We start from the raw sequence: 24,287 nt of genomic DNA, 5'->3' as shown, positions 1-24,287 counted from the left end.
CAAATGGGGTAACCCGACCCCAGTGAAATTTTTTTTTTAGTGCAAAATTTAGATTTTTTCGTTTCGAATCCAGTGAAATTTTGTTTGGCTAAAAGTCTTCATATTTTGTCCCCAAAGTCTCAAGATTTTACCCCAAATCCTTCAATGTTTGCTTAAAAGCCTTCAAATTTTGCCCAAAAACCTTCAGATTTTGCAAAAAAAACTACAAATTTTGCCTAAAAACCTTCGTATTTTGTCAAAAAAAAAATTGCTACGCTTTTAAAAAAATTTCGCCCCCAGTGAAAAAAGTGTCTATTTCCGCCACTGCTTATTGATAAAAAATTCAAATAAGTGTGAATTTCCATTTAGATCCCGACGTTTTAGTAACTGCTCAAGTAACTGCCCATGTAAATGGTTAATTTGGTAAATTAAATTATTCTGATAGTTATTCAGCACATAAAACAAATACTAATTATTTATTCATCACTTATTCCGCACAAATGTTTTATTTAAATTCAACAACAAAACTTAATAATAAGAAAAAAAAATAAACGGGGCATTACATACCTTGCGGGGCCAGTGCATTGATTTTGTCGACGTCCTTGAATGAAAGCTACCAATGAATGCAACATTTGGTATTCATACTATATAAAAAAACCATAATTCCTTTATGTAATCCATTCACATTAACTTGTATATAGATATATCACACTATCAGTGACGGATCTAGAACATTTTGTCATTGGTAGCAAAAAAAAATTATGATCAACTTTCAACTTTTTAAAAATCTTGTTATCCAAAATCAAAAGGCTAACCTATATGCATCCAAGAATTTTATATATACCACACAAAAATTTAAGTAAAATTTCAGTAAAAAAGTTCTTAAAAATATTTAAATTTTATATTTATATTTTTGTTTCTAAATTAAGATAAGTTTTATTTATGGCGATTCCTTGAAAAATGCCTTTACTAAATCAATTGTGGGACTCCGGAATTTTTCAAATCGAATTAGTAAGTATTGTAATCCATAAGACCATAAATAATGGTGATTATAACGTGTAGTGGGTAAGGTGCATTTTTTGAGGCAATTTAGTGACTGGACCATGGCAGGGAAAGGGTGAATTGTAATGGGGGCTTTTGTCAAAGGTTGTTGGGCGTTTGTGAGTGATGTGGCAAAATATAAGTGGAAGTTAGGTTAAAACGTGGTTAAAATGGTAGGAAAAGGTTTTAAAAAATAATAAAAAAACCACAAACGCATTTAAAGTCTTTTGTATTATTATTATTATAAAACTTATGATAGAAACTAAAACTCTTATGATAAATGTCTAACCGTTTTACTAAAGTAAACCAAATAAAAGTATAGTTTACAGGGGTTAATTTGTAAACATATTCTTTCTTGTTTGCATTACTTATACGGAGTAGTAAATAAATAAATCTATAATTTGCAAATAACAAGGGTTAATATGTAAATATATAATTTAATAAGGGACAAAAACATAGTTAGTTCTACTACGGAGTATAAAGTTATAAATAGTGTAGGGTACTAATATGAAAGATTGATCGTCTCAGTTTGAATTGATCGTCTCTGCTTGATGTTCATGAGTTCATCCAACTATTTCTAACAATAATATACATAAAATATATAAAACTAGTTTTTTGGCCCGCGCATTCGCTGCAAGTTGGTTTGAAAAAAAAGGTACTGTAGCTACAGTAGCAGCTACAGTAGCGGGTATTCGGGTCGGGTTGGTGGAGCGGGTCAGGGGATCCGGATGGTATTGGGTTAGTGTTTTGAGGGGTGTTGGGCAAATCATGTTTTGAAAAAAAAAAGTTACTATTAACGCATGGTGTCAACCAATCATAGGTTGACACCATTTACCACAATTAAATATATGTATAATTTTCTCTCAGTTTGATGGCCCTAATATATTGTTGATCCGTGCATCACCCACGCTGTCATATTATTAAATTTCATCGGTTGCACTTTCATATAATTAAAAAGAGTTCTGAAAAATTTACCCTTGGTCGTTTAGATTGACTGGTGGCACGTGCTACCAGTCAATACAAGGTAGATCCACCCCTGCATAGTATTCGTCCAAATAGACAAAAACTATGATCCAACAATAAAACCACAAAAGCTAAACAAAATTCAAAAATAAAACAAGCTACCAAACAGAAACACGTTAAACATTGTATCAAATATCTTTTTTTAAAAATCTGGGTATCCAAACGGTCAACTTGACTAATCTCAGGGCGACTACTCGCTACGCGAGCAGCCCGGAGTCATTGCAGACGAACCTCCGTGGCCATGAGTGGATAACTGTGGGTGCCTGGAGTGTATCAAATATCTTGGGCATTGTTTTTTCACACGTATTTATTGCATTGGTGCTGACTTCTCATTGCCGTCTATCAAATAATTTTTTTTTACTACTCCGTATAAGTTTATTAATAATAATTAATAATATATATATATATATATATATATATATATATATATATATATATATATATATATATATATCTATATAGTCATATAAAGCTTTAAAATGATGATGTCATTATTAAGCTAATTATCTTTTAATTTTTATAATGATGATGTCATAATTACATATTAATTTAATTAAAAAACTAGTTAAAGACCCGCGATTTCGCGAGAATTTTGAAGGGGTGAAATCATTTATTAATACCATATTATATTATATGTATTGTATTTGTTATTTTGCTTTGAATTTGGTTATCTAAACAATCTAACAATAGAAGATAATCAATATGAAGTTGATGTTTCAATAAGAATACTATCTGTAACATATTTATATTGACAATTTTTTTTAATATACAGAAGAACAAGATTATACAAATATAAGATCATACATTTTAGTTGCTTAATTCCAACTCGTGTTTATTGATAAGATCTGTCGCATAAAATTACCATGATTCATCGATTGGCATATCATAAAGTTCAATTACATGCCAAACTATTCAATGGTTACTAAACTACCATAAGTTACATCTAAAAGTGTTTAATAATTACATGCGTAAGCATCAAAATAGAAAGATATTAAATCCATAGATACATCATTTAACATATTCATTAACACTTCTACACAAACTAACGGTAAACCTGCAGAATCAAAAGACTTTGATACCGAAACAAACTGTTACACCGGGTGAGTTCCATCTAAGACCATGATGAACTTGCGTTCGTCACGCAGGAACGCAATCAAACACTTGTCGTCCGGAACATACCCATTTACAATTAACTTTAGCCACCCTTTAGAAACATACTTTTTCTTGGATATTTTTTCTTGCTTCAAACTCCATATATGAGTTTTGTTGTTCAGATCGAGACACTCATAGTCACATTTACTTTGTACACTCACAGTCACAATTACTTTGTAGTTCATGTAGTTTTTGAAGCTCTTCCGGCAGCCGCTAAATCACATTCATATTTTAACGTTAAACAAGCCATAAACATTTGTCAATAACATGTTAAAAAAAAAAAAGGAAGATTCTCAAATGTACTTTATGAATGTGATCTATCAATGGTTAAATCATATTTGGTAAAGTATATTTTGTATGAAAAATAAAATTAACTCACCCAACGTAAACCCAATACATTAAATCCTAATCCCTAAACACGCAATTAGTATTCTGTCTCATTTTTTAATATTATAAGACTGTTTTCTAGGATAAAAATGTGTTGCAAAGAATAGATTATATAGGTATTTTTGTATATGTCTACTTCTATAGCAAACTTATCTGTAAACATAACAATCTCTTATTAATATAATCATATTAGTTAGCGTAACATAGATATATAAGGCCCAATAGTGAAGAGATAGTCAAAATGATTATTGCAATACCAACCCGATCAAAACTTATAGATGAATCTTGATTATTTTTCAGAACATGGCTCATTGTAGGATGCCTTCTAGCTGGTGTGTGAGACAAATAGTAGCAGCCAGATTTATTCTAGGATGCTTTTCATCTTCTATTAGCCTCTCTTTAGATACTCAACATGTCATACCCCGTCCTAATCCATCTGGACGAAGTCACCAACATCTGGTCCCATTGCGATGATCGACTCCAAATGATGTCTTTTAAAATGAGCAAATGCACAGCGGATGATTTCTTTCATACCTGAGAATAAACATGCTTTCAAGTGTCAACCAAAAGGTTGGTGAGTTCATAGGTTTATCATAAAACAATAAAATTCATCATTTTGATATACCACAAGATTTAAATGCTGCATGGTACAAAAGGGCCCGAATCCTATACCCACATGTAATGTACATGCGATATCTTTTAAATACAGTACACCTTTCTCGTGTACGAAATCATCTTTCATAAATCTTAGTAACCGTACACATATCTCGTGCACAAAAATAACATACACATAACCTGTGTATAAAATCATTATCTCGATACATAACATTCACTTTTCATTACTTTCATAGCTTGGCTTGGTAACCGACCTTAACATATAATGCGCATAATAATATTCCCAAAACAGAACATCTCGTCTGTATAATAATCATATAAACTTCGAAGTACTAAACACCACGCCCACTAGCCCTTCCGTCTAGTGAACATTCTGGGTGGGGGTGTTAAACTCGGTAGCTACCTTTAGGATTCGCGTCAATTAGGCGTGCACTAATTCTCAAAATTAGTGATGTTCCCTAATTCTTAGGTTACCAAGCAATAATAATCAGGGGAAATATATTCATATCAATTGTGGCAATTATCACGTTCACATAATTCAATGGTGGCAATTATCACGTCCACATAATTCATCCGAGGAATGTTTTGCTTGTGTCTATCTCGTCAAACATTTATAAAAGCATTTCATGTATTCGCAGTTCAAAATGTATTTCAAAAGCATTTAATAAAGCAGTTGTAAAAGTAGCGCATGTATTCTCAGTTTCAAAAATGTAAAGAGTAAAAGGGAATCAAATGAACTCACCATACTGTATTTTGTAATAAAAATACATAGAACGACATTGAACAAGTATAGGGTTGGTCTCGGATTCATGAACCTATATCATTTGTGGATATATTAATACACATAATCGTAATCGATCAATTATATATATATTTTTGTTAGTAATAATATACTTGTTATACTATATGTTATTTAGATAATTTTAATATATTTAGTTTATATGTTTTATATAATTATTACTTATGATTAATAATAAAAACTATATATTAAGGTTTAGTATATATTTATATATTAATTGATATAGCTTAGTTAATATCTTTTTAGTAATAAAAGTATAACGTAATGTGTTTTTATATAAAAGTATCTTTTTATGATAATATTAATAGTTTTAGTGATTACAAAATATTAATTTTATAAGAATGATAATAATGATAATAAGTTTAATCATAATAATACTAATGATTATGTTTATAATAATAATGATAATATTTATACTACTTATGTTACTAATAATAATAATAATAATGATAACTAGTACTTGCATGACAAAATTTATAATAATAAATACATTAGTAATGTTAATAATAATAATAATGGTTTTAAGTCTTATAATTATGATAATAATACTACTAAATGTTGTAATACTAATAATGTTTATGATACTTTTAATTTTGATGATAATAATAATAATTTTAATTATAATACTAGTTGTAATAATAATAAGTAATGATAATAACAATAGTAACAATAACAATATTAATTTATAATAACAATAATAGTAATAGTAATAATAATCATAATAATAAATATTACTAGTAAGGACTACCTTTAAAACAAATTCTAAAAGAATAGACCACTGCAGGGCTCGAACCCGAGACCTCAAGTTTATGCAGCAAACACCCAGACCACTCAACCATTTTCTTTTTTCTGATTTATAAGCTCCCTGTATTTATTTAACCAGTATTGATTTCGTTTATACTCATCTTCTTCTCTTCCAATTACTAATCAACCAGGAACGTATCAATAATCAAAACAGAGGTTTTAACTACTTCAAAATATTAACAAACTAATATCAAATGTTATGTTACTTGAAAACAAATAAAAAAATATAAAAAGAGTTGCAGCAAAAGGCTGCTGTCGTAGCTTGTTACAAAAAAAAAAATGTTCTTCATTTTCGAGCAATTTTTGGACAAAGACTTGTACACAAACTAAGTTTTAAATTGTTTATATAAACCTTCCGAATCGTTAATTTCAACAGAAACATCAATTAGAACTCAAATTTGATTGAAGAACGAATATTGACTTTTTAGTTTTAAAACTTTGACTTCGAAATTGGAACTTGATACTAGGAATTGGAACTTGAAATTTTGCAGAGAGTTTCACTAAAGGATTCCTAACAAAGTTGCAATATTACTTTTTGGAATTTGGTTCGAAATTGAAAAATGATAAATATATATATATATATATATATATATATATATATATATATATATATATATATATGAAGAACAGGGTAGCGAGCTTTATAAGAATCCGTGTTTTCTGTTTTTCCTTTACACAATAACGTGGTTTGATAAATAAATGGAACTAAATATTTAAAGTAAAACCTGATGTGATTACTGAGATCGACTAATAACAATATTGAGACAAGGTTACGTCGACTAGAGAAGAAAAAGAGGAAGCAGACAGTTTTGTAAAAAAAAATATATCCTAGACAATGAAGTTTAACAGAACCGTACCCTTTACAGTATTGATCGTGATTGGTTTTTAAACAAGAATCCAAGATTATATAAAGGTTGAAAGTAACTTGAAATCTATTCTGATTCTAAATCAGATTTTTACGGTTCCTTTCTATAATTAATATTCACAATTAATATTTATAATTAATATTAATCCAAAGTATTTATAATAATAATAATAACAATAATATTAATAAGGATAAATGAGTAATATTAATAATAATAACAATGATAATGATTTTAATAAGTTTCCTAATATTTAATGATATCAATAATCAATAATAAATATGATAATAATAATATTATTAGTGATAATAATAAATTGTATTATTTTCTAAATAATGATTTTAAAATAATAATAACAACATTAATGTAACAATTTACATGTATTAGATTCTATATCTATATATAATATTAACATAATAATATCTATAATTTTGACATTAATATTAATATTTATTTTAATGAAAGTAAAAATAACATTATTAATATAATAACCATATTTTAACTTGTAAGTAAGTTTAGTAGATTGATATTACGTAGTATTAATTTAATAATTATTTATTATGTATAATAACATATTTTTTTTACTTAGGATATTATGTTATTTTTTAATAGAAATAGATATTGTAATTTTCCAACACATAGTATTTATATCTTATATATATATATATATATATATATTTTACAGTATTCATATAATAATATTTATAGAATTTATACGTATATAAATATACACACATATCTATTTACAGTTAATGGTTCGTGAATCGTCGAGAGCAGTCGAAGGTCAATTGAATATATGTAAACAGTTCAAAAAAATCTTAAGACTCAACGTTACAAACCTTGTTTATCGTGTCAGAATCATAGTAAGATTGAGTTTAAATTTGGTCAAAAATTCTCGGGTCTTCACAGTACCTACCCGTTAAAGAAATTTCGTCCCGAAATTTGATCGTGGTCGTCATGGCTAATCATAAAAATGTTTTCATGACGAATATGAGTTGATAAATAGAGTTTTATCATCATTGAGTAATATGGATAAAACAATTCGATTATTCGAAGAGTACAAATGAAGCTATCACAAAAGAGTGAAATGAGTAAATGAAGATTCGAGTTAACCGGTGACGTAGTCACGATTGAATTTCGGAATTCAAGGGATTTAAAAGAACATCTTGGAAATCTATAAGATTTAAATCTTCGAGATTTATGGAAATTAAGATCTCTATAATTAAATGTGATCATCTGTCTCGATTACTTTGTCTGGTATTTTTACTATAAATAAATTTCTTCCGTTCCATTAGTTTTCACCACTTCTATACCCAATTCCCAATTTCAAAAGATTGTGAAAATGCTTAATCCAGTTCTAATCCTTGTCCTTATCCTTATTATCGCAACATTCATTCTCCTTTTTCAACTTCCACCGGAGGAATCTGTTTTCTTCTACTTCGCCCTTGGGGTTATAGTATTTTTAATTCTCCCGTGTCTTTATGTTGCGATAAACATTGATATACACGGTTTGTAATTTATGTACTGTTACCGGCTTTATATTTTTCTCTTATATTTTTGGAGCTCTTTATCTTTTTATTATCCTCTCGATCTCTAATAAAGCGAGTAACGATCCAGAATTCGTAAGTATGGATTTTCGGATAAACATCATGTTCTAAATAGGAAAGAATGTATTAGCACGATTTGATTTATCAAATTACCAGAATATCCTGGAAAATATATTTATCAAAAAGATATGTTCTTATTATGTTTGGAGACTAGGTAGAATGTAAGAGTCGTGTGACATGGTACATGATGACGTTAAGATCTGTGAATCATCACGTTCCATTATAAACTCAACATGACTTACTGTAATATAATCACGTTGATCAAGTGTCATTATATTATACTAACTCATGCTTCAGTTCCCAACACTATTTCAGAATTCATTCATAGTTTATACTTAGATTTTACAGAAATTTCCAATATAATGTATTACAGATAGCACGAAGAGGTATATAATTTCAGACGAGAATATTTATGAAAATATTCTCAGAAATATCGAAGATATTTACGATAATATTTTGGAATTTCTAAGTTCGAAAGTTGATAAAGAAAAAATTTTCCGCAAGATTTTAACATGGGTACGGAGTAAGATATTCGTTGAAGGTTTCATCGGATCCAAAATTACTTGGATTCTTTGAATATATGGTATGGTCCTTGTATTTGACCTTGGTCCCTTCATGGTTTGCTCAATCTGTTTTTCAGTACTAAATTTTCTATTGAGCGTTCCTGACACTCTTTTCTTTATCATCAAACTTTTGGGCGTTTAGACCATCTACCATTTTTCTGTTTCCTCTGCATTTAATGCTACGATATCCGAATCATCGGTTATCAATCCGAGGTGGTTTCAGGAGAATTGTGTTTTTAGATGATTAAACGCTGATGATAATATGGTGGAATATAAAAGGTTCTTCGGTAACAATAAATGAGCACGCATATATATCAAGGTTATAATAAGGTTGTTTCGAATGAAAAGTTGAAGTTGACTTGTTGGAGCTGTGACAAAATTTGCTACTTTGAAAGGGATCGCAAAGTTATTTTCGGTAATAACAACGCCAAAGGAGCTAGCACAGATACGTGTTAAACGTTTACTCAGGTTCCGAGTGTTTTCAGGTGCATAACTATATGTATCAATCTTTTCTTCCGTAGATGAAGTGCGGTTGGTTCATCCTCTCGATTGAAGTGTTTTCAAGAATCATGAAAGGTTTGAACGCAAATTGTAATCGTCGAGATACAAATGAGGTTTAAGATGAGATCAAGTGGCAAACTTGAAGAAATGTTTAGTTTCATATGTTATAATCAATATTTTAATTCATTTTAATTGTCCAATGTTATTAGTTCACAGTCGATAGTCCACAGTTAACAGTCCAATAATTCATATATAGTTTAATATATAATATTCGAATTAATTAATACGTATCGTGACCCGTGTACATGTCTCAGACTCGATCACAACTCAAAGTATATATATAATTATAGAATCAACATCAACCCTGTGTAGAGAACTCGATCATTACTGCATATAGAGTGTCTATGGTGATTCCAAATAATATATATATAGATGCGTCGATATGATATGTAAAAACCTTGTATACGTGTCCCGATATTTAAAGTGCGTAAAATAAATAACAGGAATTAAATGACAATAAATAAAATTGCGAGAATTTAAATTGCGATAATTAAATTGCGATAAATAAATGTAATAAGGAATTAACAGTTTGCTAGGAACAGTTAGTTAAGAATAGTTAGCGTGAATTCTTAACAAAATTTCTCATAGTTAATTTTGTCTGTTTCTAACAAATTTTAATTTGTCCAATGTTTCTTCATTATGCCACTTGTTGGATTCTGATAAGCCAAAATTCAATATGAAATTGAGTGAAAATGGTTATTATGCGGTGAACAGATACGTATATCTGTGGATGTAAGTAGGATAGTAAATGACTGTTGAATCAAATTCGAAGAATGTACAGTGTAACTTATTAATGTGAAATCTAAATATTTATCGGGTATTACCTACCCGTTAAAATATTTTCACCATTAACAGTTTGTACGAAAGAATTTTTAATTACAATCTTTATGAAAATATATATACATATATATTTTATTCAGAGGTAATTATGGATTTAATGAGTCAATATGATATTAAACTCATTTGATTTTCAATTTGAGCTAGAATAAATAATCTCTAAAACTTTTAGAAACCACATATTCTTCGCAGAATATTTCTTCAATGAAGTTACGAATTAATACTTCATCGTTCATTGTTGTTGGTACTCCTTGGTATCTATGGTGCATATGACGTTGATGTTCGTGTGACAGATTGTGAAGTTGAGGTTTGCGATGCGGTTGTTGTTGGTGGTGGTAATGGTACGGTTGGCGTTGAAGATGGTGGTGCTGGTTATGCTGTTGGTGCTGCTGCTAGTGTTTGTAACCTTTGCACCATATTCTCCAAAGCCACTACCTGAGCGCGAAGCTCGTTGACTTCTTTGGTTATTTCGGAATGATTGTCGGTCAAAACGAGTGGATGAATAAGGTTCGAAATTTGGGATATCATATAATCATTGTGAGATATCCTGGAAATGAGGCTGAAAATGGTGTTTCGGATAGGTTCGCCGGTAGGTGCTTCAGGTTCCTCGCTGAGAGGGCAATAAGGTGGGTTGAAGGGATCACCTTCTTCTTGTCTTCAGTGATTAAGTCGACTACGAACCCATCAGATGAATTGGGGATGGATGATTGGTTGATTCATTCTGGTGACACTGCTTTCGGAGCTTAGGTGAAACTCCATATCGGAATAGCTGTCGGAATCTGAGGAATTCGAACTGGTTGAGGGATTCATCTCGTACGATCAGATGAAGGATTTTTGATAAGAAATAGATTATAGGATGTAGATTAGTACCCTGCAATCCATAATTTACATATGCATATATAATACTAAAATCCCATAAGTTATGGAGAAATCTACGAAAGATGTCAGGCAAAGGTAACAATAACAGATACGCTAAGATATGAATTTATCTATACACTGTCTATGCAAAAGAGGCAGTAAGACGTGTCTAGACTTTAAGGATGATAGGCAAATAATTTTTGACACTAAAATGATAAGCAAAACTTTTGACATGCAGACACGGTCGAAGTCCAGACTCACTAATGCATCTAAACAACTATCAGTTAGACACACTAATGCAAGACCTGGTTCGCTAAGACCACCGCTCTGATACCACATGTCATACCCCGTCCTAATCCATCTGGATGAAGTCACCAACATCTGGTCCCATTGCGATGATCGACTCCAAATGATGTCTTTTAAAATGAGCATATGCACAGCGGATGATTTCTTTCATACCTGAGAATAAACATGCTTTCAAGTGTCAACCAAAAGGTTGGTGAGTTCATAGGTTTATCATAAAACAATAAAATTCATCATTTTGATAGACCACAAGATTTAAATGCTGCATGGTACAAATGAGCCCGAATCCTATACCCACCTATAATGTAGATGCGATATCTTTTAAATACAGTACACCTTTCTCGTGTACGAAATCATCTTTCATAAATCTTAGTAACCGTACACCTATCTCGTGCACAAAAATAACATACACATAACCTGTGTATAAAATCATTCTCTCGATATATAACATTCACTTTTCATTGCTTTCATAGCTTGGCTTGGTAGCCAACCTTAACATATAATGCGCATAATAATATCCCCAAAACAGAACATCTCGTCTGTATAATAATCATATAAACTTCGAAGTACTAAACACCACGCCCACTAGCCCTTCCGTCTAGTGAACATTCTGGGTGGGGATGTTAAACCTGGTAGCTACCTTTAGGATTCGCGTCAATTAGGCGTGCACTAATTCTCAAAATTAGTGATGTTCCCTAATTCTTAGGTTACCAAGCAATAATAATCAGGGGAAAAATATGCATATCAATTGTGGCAATTATCACGTCCACATAATTCAATGGTGGCAATTATCACTTCCGCATAATTCATTCGAGGAATGTTTTGCTTGTGTCTATCTCGTCAAACATTTATAAAAGCATTTCATGTATTCGCAGTTCAAAATGTATTTCAAAAGCATTTAATAAAGCAGTTGTAAAAGTAGCGCATGTATTCTCAGTCTCAAAAATGTAAAGAGTAAAACGGAATCAAATGAACTCACCATACTGTATGTTGTAGTAAAAATACATAGAACGACATTGAACAAGTATAGGGTTGGCATCGGATTCACGAACCTATATCATTTGTGGATATATTAATACACGTAATCGTAATCGATCAATTATATATATATTTTTGTTATTAATAATATACTTGTTATACTATATGTTATTTAGATAATTTTAATATATTTAGTTTATATGTTTTATATAATTATTACTTATGATTAATAATAAAAACTATATATTAAGGTTTAGTATATATTTATATATTAATTGATATAGCTTAGTTAATATCTTTTTAGTAATAAAAGTATAACGTAATGTGTTTTTATATAAAAGTATCTTTTTATGATAATATTAATAGTTTTAGTGATAACAAAATATTAATTTTATAAGAATGATAATAATGATAATAAGTTTAATCATAATAATACTAATGATTATGTTTATAATAATAATGATAATATTTATACTACTTATGTTACTAATAATAATAATAATAATAATGATAACTAGTACTTGCATGACAAAATTTATAATAATAAATACATTAGTAATGTTAATAATAATAATAATGGTTTTAAGACTTATAATTGTGATAATAATACTACTAAATGTTGTAATACTAATAATGTTTATGATACTTTTAATTTTGATGATAATAATAATAATTTTAATTATAATACTAGTTGTAATAATAATAAGTAATGATAATAACAATAGTAACAATAACAATATTAATTTATAATAACAATAATAGTAATAATAATCATAATAATAAATATTACTAGTAAGGACTACCTTTAAAACAAATTCTAAAAAGAATAGACCACTGCAGGGCTCAAACCCGAGACCTCAAGTTTATGTAGCAAACACCCAGACCACTCAACCATTTTCGTTTTTCTGATTTATAAGCTCCCTGTATTTATTTAACCAGTATTGATTTCGTTTATACTCATCTTCTTCTCTTCCAATTACTAATCAACCAGGAACGTATCAATAATCAAAACAGAGGTTTTAACTACTTCAAAATATTAACAAACTAATATCAAATGTAATGTTACTTGAAAACAAATAAAAAAAATATAAAAAGAATTGCAGCAAAAGGCTGCTGTCGCAGCTTGTTGCAAAAAAAAATAATGTTCTTCATTTTCGAGCAATTTTTGGACAAAGACTTGTACACAAACTAAGTTTTAAATTGTTTATATAAACCTTTCGAATCGTCAATTTCAACAGAAACATCTATTAGAACTCAAATTTGATTGAAGAACAAATATTGACTTTTTAGTTTTAAAACTTTGACTTCGAAATTGGAACTTGATACTAGGAATTGGAACTTGAAATTTTGCAGAGAGTTTCTGATAATGCTAAAAACGAACATATATTTCATAACATTATCCTTCAAGAAAGACAAGCTTTTGGTTGTAATTGTTCTATTTACAAGTGATATTCGTTTAAATAATAAAAGGTGAAGACAAAAGACAGATTCGACGAATTGAAGACCCAAACGACCAAAAAGCTCAAAAGTACAAAGTACAATCCAAGAGGTTCAAATTATTGATGAGAAACGTCTAAAAATTACAAGAGTACAAACCGCAAAACGCAAAGTACAAGATATTAAATAGTACGAAAGGACGTTCGAAAATTCGGAACCGGGACCAGAGTCAACTCTCAACGCTCGATGCAACGGACTAAAAATTACAAGTTAACTATGCACATGAATATAATATAATATATAATTATTTCTTAAAATTATATATATATATATATATATATACATACATATATATATATATATATATATATATATATATATATATATATATATATATATATATATATATATATATATATATATATATATTATATATTATATATTAAAAACCGTCGGCAAACTAGGAGACAAACGATTATGAGCTGGATCCTTGCTCCATACGATCGCATGGCCTGGAGGCCTAATTCCCATGCGATCGCATGGCCTACTTTTTTTCTGGCCACATTCCTATAAAAGGCAGAATTAATGTCTCGTAGCTAAGTTATTATTATACTTATTTAAATCGAAGTAATCATGATGTTGGGCTAAATATTAAAGACGGGGTAATTGGGCTTTGTACCATAATTGGGGTTTGGACAAAAGAACGACACTTGTGGAAATTAGACTATGGGGCTATTAATGGGCTTTATATTTGTTTAATTGAATGATAGGTCGTTAATTTAATATAAAGATTTACAATTGGACGTAATTATAAATAACCACATACACTCGATCGGACACGATGGGCGGGATATTTATAAATACTAATAATCGTTCATTTAACCGGACACGGGAATGGATTAATAGTTAATGGACTCATTAAAACAGGGGTGGATTACATGCAAGGACACTTGGTGTAATTGATAATAAAGTATTAAAACCTTATTACAGTTTAAGTCCCCAATTAGTTGGAATATTTGACTTCGGATATAAGGATAATTTGACGAGGACACTCGCACTTTATTTTTATGACTGATGGACTGTTATGGACAAAAACCAGATGGACATATTGAATAATCCAGGACAAAGGACAATTAACCCATGGTAATAAATTAAAATCAATACGTCAAACATCATGATTACGGAAGTTTAAATAAGCATAATTCCTTTATTTCATATTTTATCGCACTTTCATTTACTGTCAATTTATTTATCGCACTTTTTATTATCGTACTTTTTAATTATCGCAACTTTTATTTACTGTCAATTTATTTATCGCACTTTTAACTATCGCAATTTTATTATCGTTATTTACTTTACGCTTTAAATTAAGTCTTTTATATTTTTAATATTTTACATTAGGTTTTAACTGCGACTAAAGTTTTAAAATCGACAAACCGGTCATTAAACAGTAAAAAATCCCCTTTTATAATAATAATACTACTTTTATATATATATATATATATATATATATATATATATATATATATATATATATATATATATATATATATATATATATATATATATATATTTACAAATATAGTTTTAAAAATATAGCGTTAAACTTGGCTAGATCCCTGCGGAACGAACCGGACTTACTAAAAACTACACTATTGTACGATTAGGTACACTGCCTATAAGTGTTGTAGCAAGGTTTAGGTATATCCACATCCGTAAATTAAATAAATAACTTGTGTAAAATTGTATCGTATTTAATAGTATTTTGCAACAAAAATTAATAGTATTTTGTACCCCTTCGCTTTAACATCAGTTTCACTAAAGGATTCCTAACAAAGTTGCAATATTATTTTTTGGAATTTGGTTCGAAATTGAAAAATGATAAAAAAAAAAAAAATGAAGAACAGGGTAGCGAGCTTTATAAGAATCTGTGTTTTCTGTTTTTCCTTTACACAATAACGTGGTTTGATAAATAAATGGGACTGAATATTTAAAGTAAAACCTGATGTGATTACTGAGATCGACTAATAACAATATTGAGACAAGGTTACGTCGACCAGAGAAGAAAAAGAGGAAGCAGACAGTTTTGTAAAAAAAAAATATATCCTAGACAATGAAGTTTAACAGAACCGTACCCTTTACAGTATTGATCGTGATTGGTTTTTAAACAAGAATCCAAGATTATATAAAGGTTGATTCTGATTCTAAATCAGATTTTTACGGTTCCTTTCTATAATTAATATTCACAATTAATATTTATAATTAATATTAATCCAAAGTATTTATAATAATAATAATAACAATAATATTAATAAGGATAAATGAGTAATATTAATAATAATAACAATGATAATGATTTTAATAAGTTTCCTAATATTTAATGATATCAATAATAAATATGATAATAATAATATTATTAGTGATAATAATAAATTGTATTATTTTCTAAATAATGATTTTAAAATAATAATAACAACATTAATGTAACAATTTACATGTATTAGATTCTATATCTATATATAATATTAACATAATAATATCTATAATTTTGACATTAATATTAATATTTATTTTAATGAAAGTAAAAATAACATTATTAATATAATAACCATATTTTAACTTGTAAGTAAGTTTAGTAGATTGATATTACGTAGTATTAATTTAATAATTATTTATTATGTATAATAACATATTTTTTTTACTTAGGATATTATGTTATTTTTTAATAGAAATAGTGTAATTTTCCAACACATAGTATTTATATCTTATATATATATTTTACAGTATTCATATAATAATATTTATAGAATTTATACATATATATATATACACACATATCTATTTACAGTTAATGGTTCGTGAATCGTCGAGAGCAGTCGAAGGTCAATTGAATATATGTAAACAGTTCAAAAAAATCTTAAGACTCAACGTTACAAACCTTGTTTATCGTGTCGGAATCATAGTAAAATTGAGTTTAAATTTGGTCGAAAATTCTCGGGTCGTCACACAACAAATGTAAAATATATATCTAAATAATAAATAATGTGGAAAACCTTAAAATTGGAAAAGTTAACCAAACATACATGTAAGTCTTATTGACGTGGTCTCCTAAAAAGTGAAATGTAGCCAATTGAGCCAGATGCAGTTAATGCTTATTAAGAAAAGCTACCAGTCACCTAACATGCCCATCTTGCTACCTATAGCTATTAGCGAGATTCGACTGATTTTTCCTATATATATGTTAACATCATTAAATTATGATTAATTGTACATGCTACTGATTTAAAGAGTGTGTTCTGTTTACACATCGAGTAACCACATCGATCCCTGCATTGCTGTTTTCTATATGGTAATCAGCACGAAGTTGAGAAATTAACTCATAACTTAGTTTCTAATCCAACATTGAAAATTATAGTTGTTAGGAGTTCAATCGACGCCCGTGAGAAAGTTATCCAACCACCGAACAAGCGACTTTGAAATGAAACGCAAATAACAAAATATTAACTTTGTATCTAGACTTTCCATACTGTAGAGAAGATCTAAAACATGGTTCACATTGATAACCGAATTTGGGTTATGTTTTTATATAATATGGGTTGATTGGAGAAGTTTTGATCTTAAATTAGTTTAATGGGTCAATTGGAACATAAGGGTAAAAAAACAGGAATCAAGTGGGTCAAAAGATAACCCAAATTGTACTTTAACTTTCAGCTTCATCAGCAAATCTCGCTCCATAAACACTAAACCCTAAACTTAAACCCTAAATCTAAACGTTAAACATACTAAACCCGAAACTCTAAACCCTAAACGCTAATCAATAAACCCTAAACCCTATAACCTAAACCCTAAATCATAAATTCTATACCCTAAACCCTAACCTGTAAATCATAAACCCCAAACACTAAATCATAAACACTATACACTAAACTCTAAACCCTAAACCCTATATCTAAACCTTAAACCAACACTAAGCCCTAAACCACCAACGCTATACACTAAACCCTAAACTCTAAACCCTAAACCCCATACCCTAAACCTTAAATTTTAAAATCTAAACTCTAAACTATAAACCCTAAACCCTAAACACTAAACCATATACCCTAAACTCTATACACTAAACCATAAACCCTAAACCTAAACCCTAAATCCTATACACTAAACCCTAAACCCTAAACCCTATACCTATACTCTAAACCATAAATTGTAAAAACAAAACCCTAAACCCGAAACCCTATATCATAAACCTGAAGTCATAAATTCTAAAATCCAAAGCTTAAACCTTAAAGTGTAAACTATTAACCCTATACACTAAACTCTAAACCCAATATCTAAACCTTAAACCATCAACCCTTCAACTTACACACTAAACCCTAAACCTTAAACCTTAATCTCTTTTAGAAAAATGTGGCTTAACTAACGAAAGAAAAATTAAACCAGATAAATTCTTGCCTAAACTTTAAACCTTAAACCCTAAACCATATACCCTAAAACCTATACACTAAACCATAAACCCTAAACCCTACACACTATATTTATACTCTAAACCATAAATTGTATAAACAAAACATATAGCCCTAAACCTTAAACCATAAATTCTAAAATATAAACCTTAAAGTCTAAATCCTAAACCCTATATCTAAACCCTAACCCTAAATCAACCCTAAGCCCTTAACCACCAACCCTTAACCTTACACACTAAATCGTAAACCCGAACCCTTAAACACTATATATACCTTAAATAATAAATTCTAAAATCTAAACCTTAAACCCTAAACTCTAAAACCTATACCCTATAAACTAAACCCTATACATTAAACCTTAAACCCTATATGTAAACACTAAACACTAAACCCTAAATCATAAACCATAAAACCCTAAACCCTAAACTCTATACTATAAATTCTAAAAACTAAACCGTAAACTATAGAACCCTAAACCATAAACCCTTAACCCTACACCCTAAACCCTACACACTAAACCGTAAACTGTAAACCCTATACACTAAATCCTAAACCCTAAACACGCAATTAGTATTCTGTCTCATTTTATAATATTACAACTGTTTTCTAAGATAAAAATGTGTTGCAAAGAATAGATTGTATAGGTATTTTTGCATCTGTCTACTTCTATAGCAAACTTATCTGTAAAACACAACAATCTCTCATTATTATAATCATATTAGTGAGCATAACATAGATATATGAGGATCAATAATGAAGAGATGGTCAAGGTGATTATTACAATTAACATCAGCAACTCAACTAAGAATCAAAACTTACCACTAAACATAGCACACAATACCAACCCGATCAAAACTTATAGATCAATCTTGATTATTTTTCAAAACATGGCTCATTGTAGGATGCATTCTAGATGGGGTGTGAGACAAAGAGTAGCAGTCAGAGTCATTCTAGGATACTTTTCATCTTCAGTTAACCTCTGTATAGATACTCAACAAATGTAAAATATATATCTAAATAATAAATAATGTGGAAAGCTTTTCAAATGGAAAAGTTAATCAAACATACATGTAAGTCTCATTGAAGTGGTCTCGAACTCAAAGTAAATTATATAAATACACTTACAAAACTGTGTAAATGGGCCAAGACATAACATATCTAAATAATTCTCTTGTACAATGTCTACAATATTAGCAAAAGTCTTACAACCTTTAATGGCTGAAGCAAGATACATATCTTACGTATGAGGTTCTTAACTATCTGCACAAATACTACGCAACTTGAGATGATAAATAAGTTCATTTATTGAATATGAACACAAATAATAGGGTAAAGGAATTTTATTTTTAGAGGTTCTTAACGAATATTTAAGATCAAAAACTAAAAGTCTTAAGAAATTTAATTGAACATGTACTACCTTTGTAGCATCCAAAATCTCATCAATTGTCCTTCTCATTTACCTTGCTAAAGAGAGCATTTTGAACCGATAAGAATCCTGGAACAAAGTAGACAATTACACATCATCAACATTAGTTAACGTATCTAAAAATGAAAGATTTAGCATCGATACACTTTCTTAACTCATTAGACCATATATTTATGATAAAGTGCAAAAAAAATAATTAACAAAGAATAGAGGATTTGGGGCGCTAGATTTAGGGTTTCGATTAAACAATTTTCTAACCTGAATCAAAGAAAATGAGATAAGAGGTAGTGTCGATGATTAGGGTTTTGTTTTTTCTGAGTGTCGTGAATGAATGACCTCGATGAAACCCTTCTTTGTTAATTTTCTTCCGCGTATTTTAAAATTAAGAGCAATCAAAATTAATATTAATACCGTACTTAAGCAAAAACCTAACTAACAAATCCATCACAAAACATACATACCGACTACAAATTTGAATACAAAAAACAACAATAAGCAAAAAAAATGAGTACTGAACAAGTTTAAGAGACAACAGTACAAACCTCGAATAACAATTGTAGAGATTTTACTCCATGAACCATGCAATTTTAGAATCGTTAGCACTATTAATTGGAGAGAAGTGATGAAGCTTGAAAGATTTGGTGAGTTATAAACCCTAGAAAACAAATAAGAAAGAAGGAAAATATAAAAGAAACAGAGATCGCAAATTTGTTTCCCGTGTTTTTTTATTTATTAGAAAAAGGTATTATAGGAATAAGTGTTTTTAAAATTGATTTATTAACTAATATTTTTATAGGATGATTAATGGTCGTTGGATTAAGGGGTATTGTAATGTAATTTTTTAATCTAACGGTGATTAAGGGAGTTTTAGAAATAATTATTAGTTAATAAAGACTCTCTTTTAATGTATAGTAGGATAGGATAGGATAGGATAATCCGAAATCTTTTATAAAAGAAAATACTAATCTCTCCTAAATTGAAAAATCTTCTACAGAATACCCAAATTTTAAAGCATATTGTACAAATTTTATATAATCATTGTATTTTAATTTTCTAAAAAAATTTAAAAGGCATTTATTATTACTAACAATTATTATTATTATTATTAAAAATATGAATACTCAACTCTGAACGAACTTTATTATTATTGTTTACTTTTAATATAATAATTATAATTATAATTATAATTATAATTATTATATTATTAATATTCAAATATGAATTCTTTTTATGAAATTAATTACGTTACATATGTATGAAAAAATACATGTCTCTATATATTTGTAAAAACAACGACAAATTTATTAGTCAAACGAATCATTAAAATAAATGGCTTTAGCATTTACATTCACGTAATACCTAAAATATATCATTAAATTATTTCGTTTAAACAAACCCGTAATTTCACAGATCAATTTACAGGTCATTTCACCTAAAATATAATACTACGGAGTATATATTGTGATCATTTGAATATTCTAACATTCAGTTTTTTTATATAATAATCTTAAAATATCATAGAAGAACAAAGAAAATTTTCTAATTTCATTTTTATCCTCATATATGCTGTCGACATTCAAACATTGATATTCCCAACTCCAAGTACTTAAATTTAATTTATTACGGGATATTTTGTATTAATACAATTAATTAATCTGATAAAAATACATAATTAAAAATATAACTATTACACTATATTTTTTATTTACTTTACTGTTTATTACTTAAATTTTACTTACCTTTTTACGTGTATAATGCGAAGGTATAAAAAAAACCTATAGCCTAGATGTATATGGTTTCGAATTTTTGTTATTGGGGTTTCTACCCCGACAAGTACTTTTTCATGCTTAATAATAATAATAATAATAATAATAATAATAATAATTTTATTGGCTTTTAAAAAAAAAGATATAAAAAAACCTCAGCATATTGTTAATATATGTTTTTAGATTTTAACAAATAATTTAGGATAACTCATAATGTAGCTATTAAATTAGGACTAAGGAGTGTAAATAAAAGTAAATTAAATATAAATAAAAATATAAATTACAAATTAGCTTAAATTATCATAATATCTATTAGACAAAGCTATTAATAATATCGAAGGCATTTTCGTGCTTTTACTTTTTTTTTTCAATTTTCTCCCCCCAAAAAAAGCTCACCACTTTATTCAAAAATTCAAATTGACCCCAACCAGGGAGTAAAGTGTCAAAAAACATTTTCATAAAAAAATTTAAATAAACTCCACTCAAATATTCAACAGGTCATATCTTCTAGCCCACAGCGAGTTAAATTTTTCCGACACCCTCGTTATAAATATTAAATTATATTATATTATAATAATTAAAATAAATTAGCGAGTACTTATCAAGATGATGCATACGTATATACCACATAGAAGTATAATAAAGCAACCTTAAATAGAGACGAACCAGCTGCACATCAATTCTATCCTCAAACATCAAATATGGGTTCTCATCCTCCTCTTCTAACTATTCTTGAAAAAGCCACCGTATCACCGCCGTCAGCCACCGGAGTCGAAAAATCACTGTCGCTAACATATTTCGATTTCCTCTGGCTAACTCAACCTCCAATTCACAATCTTTTCTTTTACGATCTTTCAATCGACGAAACCCATTTCATCGAAACCATCATTCCAAGTCTAAAAAACTCGTTATCAATCACTCTCCAACATTTTTACCCATTCGCAGGAAACTTATTTTTATTTCCCGACAACAAAAAACCCGAAATTCGTTACCTTGAAGGTGATTCCGTACCGATTACGTTCGCAAAATCTGACCTTGATTTCAATGATCTAGTAGGAAACCATCCTAGAGATTGCGACCAGTTTTACGATCTAACCCCACCGTTACCCGACAGCCTGAAAACATCGGATTTTCGAAAAATCCCACTTTTTTCGGTCCTAGTAACAGTTTTTCCACAAAAGGGCGTTTCAATTGGTATGACGAATCATCATAGTCTTGGTGACGCAAGCACGCGTTTTTGTTTTTTAAACGCGTGGACATCCATTTCAAGATCTGATTCTGATGAGTTGTTTTTAGCTAATGGAGCTAAACCTTTTTACGACAGAGTGATAAATAACCCAAAACTCGATCAGAATTATTTAAAATTTTCCAAAATTGATGAACTTTACGAAAAGTATCAACCTTTAAGTCTTTCAAAACCGTCTAATAAACTTCGTGGCACGTTTATTTTAACACGAAAAGTCCTAAACGAGTTGAAAAAAAGTGTAATAACTGCTTTACCAACTTTACCCTACGTGTCATCTTTTACTGTTGCATGTGGTTATATTTGGAGTTGTATTGCAAAATCACATAATGATGATCCACAACTATTCGGGTTTACTATTGATTGTCGGGCACGTTTGGATCCACCGGTTCCGTCGACTTATTTTGGGAACTGTGTCGGTGGTTGTATGGCGCTTGCAAAAGTAACGGAGTTATCGGGAGATGACGGATTTTTAACGGCGGCAAAGTTGCTTGGAGAAACTTTACATAAAACATTAACCGAATCGGGTGGGATTATAAAAGATATAGGTGAGATTGGAGATTTGATTAAAAATGGAATGCCGAAAACTATAATAGGGGTTGCGGGTACGCCCAAGCTTAAATTTTATGATGAGACCGATTTCGGGTGGGGGAGACCGAAAAAAGTTGAAACGATTTCGATTGATTATAATATGTCATTTTCTATGAATGCTAGTAGAGAATCGAACGATGATTTGGAGATAGGTCTTTCGCTTATGGATCATGAAATGAAAGCTTTTGTTCGTTTCTTTGATGAAGGATTAAAAGCATACGTTTAGAGTCATCGATTTATTTTTGTTGTACTTTTTATTTTATGTTGAAACGATTTCGATTGATTATAGTATGTCGATTTAGATGAATGCTAGTAGAGAATTGAACGATGATCTGGAGATAGGTCTTACGCTTATGGATTATGAAATGGAAGCTTTTGTTCGTTTCTTTGATGAAGGATTAAAAGCATACACGTTCAGAGTCATCAATTTATTTTGTTGTACTTTTTTTTATGTTACATAATCGACTATTATGTACGGTCCGAATATTATTGCATTTAATTTCCCATTTTTCTTCAATTTTGAAAGGCAAATATCACCTCAAATTAGATGCCTGGTTGCGTGTACGCATTGGGTAAAATAGTGAATTTTACTCCAATCATGGATCTCGAATATTTAACAAGTCCTAAAGATCTAGAATCTGGTTATTAAATTGAGAGGTTGATTCAAAATTGAACACGTCTTGATTTCTAAAGCCAAAAGAAAATCTTATTTTAATAATAGTGGATATACTGTATAATATAAGCCGGTCAAATCGACATCCTCGTAACATCAAATTATAGTAATAGCCTAGAGTTTTAAAAAAGTATGAGATATGAGATATATAATTTGACTATAGATAGATAGATAAATAAATACGGTATAGTGGTAGCCGGGTTTTTTAATAATATATTAAATATTAATTTATCAATATAGATAGTAATAGATAACGAGTGTGATGGCTCCCACAATCCACATGGCCACATTTCGTTGCTGGTCCATCTTATTAAATTATCA

At 29.3% G+C, this 24,287-nt stretch overlaps 1 protein-coding gene across 1 annotated transcript; it reads left to right on the top strand.

The window, feature by feature from the left end:
* Positions 1-22,126: 22,126 nt before the first annotated feature.
* LOC139851599 (malonyl-coenzyme A:anthocyanin 3-O-glucoside-6''-O-malonyltransferase-like) lies at positions 22,127-23,801 on the top strand. Its single transcript, XM_071840680.1, has one exon. It carries the CDS (start codon positions 22,161-22,163, stop codon positions 23,517-23,519), a length of 1,359 nt encoding a protein of 452 aa, XP_071696781.1. The 5' UTR covers positions 22,127-22,160; the 3' UTR covers positions 23,520-23,801.
* The last annotated feature ends 486 nt before the right edge of the window (positions 23,802-24,287 follow it).

This window comes from Rutidosis leptorrhynchoides, chromosome 6, assembly GCF_046630445.1.
Source record: "Rutidosis leptorrhynchoides isolate AG116_Rl617_1_P2 chromosome 6, CSIRO_AGI_Rlap_v1, whole genome shotgun sequence".
Taxonomy (NCBI): domain Eukaryota; kingdom Viridiplantae; phylum Streptophyta; class Magnoliopsida; order Asterales; family Asteraceae; genus Rutidosis; species Rutidosis leptorrhynchoides.
This window is presented reverse-complemented; position numbering and strand designations above follow the sequence as displayed.

Coding starts and splice junctions, on each gene's coding strand:
- LOC139851599 (XM_071840680.1), top strand. CDS start 22,161: ATGGGTTCTCATCCTCCTCTTCTAACTATTCTTGAAAAAGCCACCGTA.